This window comes from Geotrypetes seraphini, chromosome 8 (genome assembly GCF_902459505.1).
Source record: "Geotrypetes seraphini chromosome 8, aGeoSer1.1, whole genome shotgun sequence".
Lineage (NCBI taxonomy): Eukaryota > Metazoa > Chordata > Amphibia > Gymnophiona > Dermophiidae > Geotrypetes > Geotrypetes seraphini.
Window position 1 is genome coordinate 134,231,755 of NC_047091.1, and position 6,556 is coordinate 134,238,310.

The following is a 6,556-nucleotide window of genomic DNA, read 5'->3' on the forward strand; positions in this document are numbered from 1 at the left end:
TTCCTAGAAACTTTTGGATCATAATAGGAGTTCTTGGTCCGGTGCTCTTGGTCCGGTGCTGTCCCCGGTTTAGAACGCCTATGCAGAGTGCCCTCCTGATGAAGAGTACGAAACGCGAGTCGGGGGGGCCAGGCAATGAACTAGCACGTATTTAAGCACCATTTTGCACTATTTGCACAATTTTGCACAGTATTTTAATACCGCTGGGGTTACAAACTTTAACCTCTCTTGCCATTTGAACAACTTTGGCAGGAGCGGGTTAGGGACATTGAAGATATATGAAGGTTCCTATATATGCCCCAGACGGGTGAGATCACTGGATTATTGGACAATTGGTTTGAACATTTCACCATAAGTTTGTTTATTGACTCAAAATAGAGCTGTGATATAAATGTGATTAAAGCTAATTTATCACAGAGTAATGTCAGTTTTCTCCCTAGTAGTTTGTATAAATTACATCAGATGTGACACCAGTTGCCATGTAAAAGAATAAGTTTTCACTCGGATTGCTGATTTCAGCAAGCATAGATTGTGCAAAAGCTTGACAGTTTTAGTCAGAGCATTCTCAGCCATCTTAGGCCTTTAGTTGTGTTTATTGGCCTAATATGTTAGGGGATTTCAGCGGGGGGTTCTTCACCTCTAGTTTCATAGAGGACTTAAACTTCTTCACCTGTACAGGACTCTCTCTCTCCCCCTCCCTTCTCAAAGACCAGTGCCTTACATGCGTACATACATGATTTTATGTTGTTTTCTAGTACTTCTATGCAGTTTGCTGCGTTTCCTTTCTTAGCGTCAGTTGCGATGTGGTCTAGTTTTGCTTTGAAAAAGGTTGCCAGTTCAGCTGCTTTTGGGGTAATTGTTGATTTGGTTGTTAATTCAGTTGGGTTAGCTAGGAAGTGTGTTATCTATATATATAAAATCGGAGGTATGTATGTGTGTGTGTATGTGCCGCGATCACGCAAAAACGGCTTGACCGATTTGAACGAAACTTGGTATGCTGATCCCTCACTACCTGGGATGATATGTTCTGGGGGTCTCGCGGCCCACCTGCACATGTGGGCGGAGCTACAAACAGAAAATCAGATTTCACCCATTCATGTCAATGGAAAAAATGTAAAAAGCTGGCATTCTCACAGTAATTCAAAAACGGCTTGACCGATTACAACAAAACTTGGTATGCTGATCCCTCACTACCTGGGATGATATGTTCTGGGGGTCTCGCGGCCCACCTGCACACGTGGGCGGAGCTACTAACATAAAATCAGATTTCACCCATTCATGTCAATGGAAAAAATGTAAAAAGCTGCCATTCTCACAGTAATTCCAACTATAAAACACTTTCTATGACACTATAACCACTAGGGACATCGTTTCTATTCTACCACGGACACCATACATATAGAGTTTGTATGTTCTAACTGTGTTTGTAACTGTTTCCTTCATGCACCCCAGTTCTTAATGTTATTACATTACATGAGTACTCACATATGCTGAACTAGGAAAACAGGTTCCATTCTGAACCGGGAACAAACTACATGGAGTTTCTTTTCAACCTGAGTTTCCACATATTGAGTTGTTTTAATCAATACTGGAACTTTTGGATGCCACTTATTCCAACAGATCTTCCTTTTCAGTTTAAGAGATTGCAAATTCCAGTGAGACTTGCATTCTCTATCACAATCAACAAATCACAGGGACAGACTATTACATACTGTGGAGTGGATTTAAGATCCCCCTGTTTTTCCCATTGGCCAACTCTATGTTGCTTGCTCAAGGGTGGGTTCACCCAAGAATTTATATGTTCTTGCTCCTGGAGGTGAAACTAAAAATGTTGTTTATAATCAAGTTTTGTGTTAGTTGTATTGTATTCATTTTGTCAAATATTTCACATTATAATTTGAATATTGTACTTTTTATAAAGCTGTTAAAAAATAATTTCATTCACCACTATAAAGTATCTTTATTTGATTCCATTTACAGTGTTATTGCTATAATTAAATACCCGTGCAACGCCGGGGCATCAGCTAGTTTGAAATAATTTTTTCAAATCTGGTTTTCCTTTTCCAATTGGTTCAGAATAATGCTTATGTTTGTCTAGTTTTGTAGTGGTGATCTTTTTTCCTCCATAATTTTGCTGCTTATTCCATTTTCTTCCTAGGAACCCTTGCATTCCCATTTCAGTGATAATAGTTCTGTGAACCAGGGGGCATTTTTCTATCTACAATTTTTTTTTCATTCTTTTAGGGTATATTTCAACTAATACTTCTTCAACATTCTCATTCCATTTATTCATATCTAGGGTTCTTTGGTAATTCTATTGTCTTATTTTCTTACTAGTCTTTAAGCCCGTTTCATTAACCGGTGCTAGAATAGATGTGTGTCTGTCTTTCTTTCTCTCTCTCCTTGGCCGTGTGTCTGTCTTTCTGTCTCTCTCTTTCCTTGGCTGTCCACCACTCCTTGCCTGCTCCCCTGTCCAGCAGCAGCCCTTCTCCCTTCCTTTTACCTCCCTCCCTGTCCAGCAGCACCCCTTCCCTGCTCCCCCTGTCCAGTAGTACCCCTTCTCCTTTCTCTGATCCCCCTATCCAGCATCCGCTAACCCGGGCAGCCCCCAGCACACCCCTCCCCCCCAAAAGCAGCCCCCTTTCCCTCTCTCCCTCCACTTCTTACCAGCATGGGACACCTCGCAGTCAACCACCACTCAATCCACTGCGCAAGCTGCCCCACGCGCCGCAAATGGAATGCAGCCATGGAAGCACACATCACGACAGCAGGGATCATGGCCTCCTAAGTGCGCATGCGCGCTTAGGGTTTTATTATAGAGGATTGTGATGTTCTTGCCAGTAGATGGTGAAATGTGCTAGGAATTGATCTGATCATTTTATGGGTGTCCAGTTTTTATTTATTTATTTTTTGCCCATCCTCCCAAAGGAACTCAGAAGAGGTTATAAATCGGGCACTCAAGCATTTTCCCTATCTGTTCCGGTGGGCTCAAAGTCTGTCTAATGTACCTGGGGAACTGGAGGATTAAGTGACTTTACCCATGGTCACAAGGAGCAGTGTGGGGTTTGAACCTACAACCTCAGGGTGCTAAGGCTAGAGCTCTAACCACTACACCACACTCTTGCCTCTGCTTACCCTGGGATCAGTAGCATAGAATGTTGCTATTATTTGGGTTTCTGCTAGGTACTTGTGGATCTAGAAGGGATAATGCCGCTGTTCTTATGACTCTGGCCTGGTGTAAATATGTGGGGCTACTCTGCTAATATCCCTCATTTCTCCTTCAGGCCCTATATGGATGCCGTGGTCTCTCTGGTGACACTAATGTTAGATACAGGGCTGCCATGCTTCCGAGGACAGACTATCAAACTTCTGAAGTAAGTAACCTATCTGGTTTCTTTTTTTTTTTTTTTTTTTAATTCTTTATTCATTTTACATCTTACAACAAGTGTATCATAAAATAACATTTAAAATTATACAATATCACTTGATTCTCTATCAATTTAACTTAAATCATAATATTTAAACCCTCCCTCCCAACCCTACTAATTCATATATAGTACATATATCACATAATATATTATATATTCTGTCCTATTAATCTAATCATTAAATATCAAATCAGAAATCCCCCCCATACTTTGCAATTATACCTATTAGGGAAAAATGATAATCCAATAATTACTCATTACAATATTCTATTAATGGCCTCCAAACCTCCTGAAAGTTATTAAAATTACCTTTCTGCAAGGCTAACATTCTTTCCATCTTGTACATATGACATAATGAATTCCACCAAAAACTATAATTTAATCTATTCCAATTTTTCCAATTAAATGTAATCTGCTGAATGGCAACTCCTGTCATAATAAGTAATAGCTTATTATTCTTTGCAGAAATTTGACTTTTCTTCTTCATTGACATTCCAAATAATATAGTATCATAGGATAAAGCCACAGGATTTTCCAACAAACAATTTATTTGGCCCCAAATCGATTTCCAAAAAGCCAAAATGAATGGTTTCTTTATCCTCGGGGGAATCTTATGGCAGAAAGGTGCACACGGCCTGCTGTGGATACTTCTTATATGCTATAGTCCCATCTGAGAAGCAAATAAGACATTATCTTGGGCCATAGATGCTATTTCATAATCTGTCTTTATCTGTCTGTCTATATCATAATCTGTGTAATTTAGCTTGCGCTCTTTCTCTGCAACAGACACAGGTTCAGCCCTAATATGACAGAGAGGGAAGCAGCAAACTTCATCCTGAAAATCATTCAAAACTGCTTCCTCAGCAACAGGTCTGATATTTTCACTGCTTGTCTCCCACCTTCTCCAGTATTTCCCTCCAGTTCCCTACACCCATTGCGAACTCTTCTCATTCCTTCTTTTTTCATATCTCATTATCCTTCTCCCTATGTAATGTGTATAAGGTGGTTTATGCATATATGAAGTATAGATGAGTGTTTGGTAGAACTAGAACACGTATATAAGGCATGGATAGCAGGCCAGCATGAGAGTCAATGTTTGTTAAAGCATGGGGAAGCTGTGGAGTTAGAGGACTTGATATTCAAATTAATTTAAGCAGGGAGGAGCCTCTTTTCATGTAAATTGCACCGAGCAGGTTGGGAGGGAATATTTAGCAGTACCTACGTAGGCAGTTTTGCTGAATCTTCCCTCCGACTCTGCGGCACTCCTCAGTTAGTGCAAGTTTCAAGATTCAAGTTTCTTTATTTTTGATATACCATCTATCAAAACAAGTGTCTAAAAGGTTTACAATATAAAAAGATTGCAGAAAACAATTAAAATAGGTAAATAAAAGCAATATTTTAGCAGATATTAAAAATCCTAGACAAATTCACATTAACGTACATGGAACTAAAGGAGGGGAGGGAAAGGTTGTTTAAAATACATCGAAGTAAAATTTTTTTAAAAAGGACGGTAAACGGGGAGTGACAAAACATTAGGATGGCAGAGCCAGAAATGATGTGTGCACTGGGTAAATAGATCCAGTTAAATAGAAGTCCTAAACCAAATATTCAGCACCGGTTCCTGGATATGACCCGGCACTGACTATCAGTCTACTTTAGCCAGAATGGTAGTCAGCCGGCTGAATACTGACCTGAGTGTTTCATGTGCAACTTTCTTTGAATTAGTCTCCTTATTTTCATACTTCTGTTATTCTGTCTTATCCATCTACGTACTCCATCTTTGCTTATATCCTATGCTGTCTACTAAAATGTTTTTATTGCATATTGTGTCAACATTATAATATAGCATACAATGCCATACTTTGCATTGTAAAAATTTGAATGATTTTACCGCTGTAATTGTCTATTGCTTATATTTGATTTATTTTTGCTGTACACCGCCTTGAGTGAATTCCTTCAAAAAGACAGTAAATAAATCCTAATAAATAAATAAATAGTTGTGATACCAAATTTCCTTTAATTTTTTTTTAGGAGTCGGACATACGATATGCTGCAATATTACCAGAATGATATTCCCTACTGAGAGCCATCTTCACCATCCTGCTGCTGTGCTGTGCACTGTGTAATCACACCTAAACTTCATGCATGTGAATGTCACATGATATTGCGCCTTGCCATAGGCAACTGGTGCATCCCATCTGTATATACAGCAGCTGGTTGACCTTGGAGAATAGGAATGCCAAATCGAACTCACCAAGAGGTGAACGGACAAGACCACTGTAGCCTCAAGGAATGAAGGTTGGGGGCGCACTGGTTTGCTTCCATAAGACTGTGTAGATACAGGATTTATAGAGCAGTGCATGCTGGGACTTGCCGTTTCTCTTGCTCTCAGTGCTGGACTTGTCCTGTATTTGTGCTTTGAGTCCTATGAATCCTGCTGCTAATGTCGGACAGCTGGTACTATGCAGCCAAGCACAGCCCAACTCACTCAGTGGGCATTGGCTTCTTCTCATGTGCTATGCCACCCACTGAGCACTGGGGCTGCTCATGTGCGATGCGGCCCACCTCTCACTGAGCATCATGCCCATTACTCACTTTTAAGGTCCACCCCTACCCGTGTACTGCCCAGCCACTCATCGAGCATTGGCCCTGCTCATGCACAACCCAGCCTATTCCCTGAGCACTGGCCCTGCTCTATGATCATAGCACTATTTTAGTCCTAACATGAAGAAATTTATTTTATTTTTCCTGTTTTTGTGTGTGAAATATTTTCTGAAGATGTATTTAATCTATAAGGTGTAATTTAATGAAATAAAGTCAGATTAGGTCTATCAATTTCAGATATTCTGCAGGCATTCAGCTCGTTGATGATGGCTTACTTGGGTTGGACTACACCACCAAAATATATCCTAAAAAAACCAATTGTTTCTCCTTAACTGCCCCAATTTGTCAGAACTCACTACTCTCACCCCAGGCATATGCTGGAACTGCTGTAGGATGAATGCTGTGTGTCAGCACACTCCCCACCCTGATTGGCATTCTGCTTTGTAAGAGCAGGTTCAGCTATGCAATGCAGATGGGCTTCTCATTCCCTCCCTGGAAGGGGCTAGGAGAGCGAGTGCTCTAGT

General features: G+C 40.4%; 1 protein-coding gene across 2 annotated transcripts in view; it reads left to right on the forward strand.

Annotated features, from left to right (window-relative positions):
- Positions 1–6,263, forward strand: part of PI4KA (phosphatidylinositol 4-kinase alpha) — a 261,800-nt gene extending 255,537 nt beyond the window's left edge. For both annotated transcript variants that reach the window (XM_033956600.1, XM_033956601.1), the window contains 3 exons: positions 3,285–3,374; positions 4,215–4,298; positions 5,460–6,263. In XM_033956600.1, coding sequence (XP_033812491.1) covers positions 3,285–3,374; positions 4,215–4,298; positions 5,460–5,511 — 226 coding nt within the window. In that variant the 3' untranslated portion in view covers positions 5,512–6,263. The remainder of the gene's footprint in view (positions 1–3,284; positions 3,375–4,214; positions 4,299–5,459) is intronic.
- Positions 6,264–6,556: the final 293 nt, after the last annotated feature.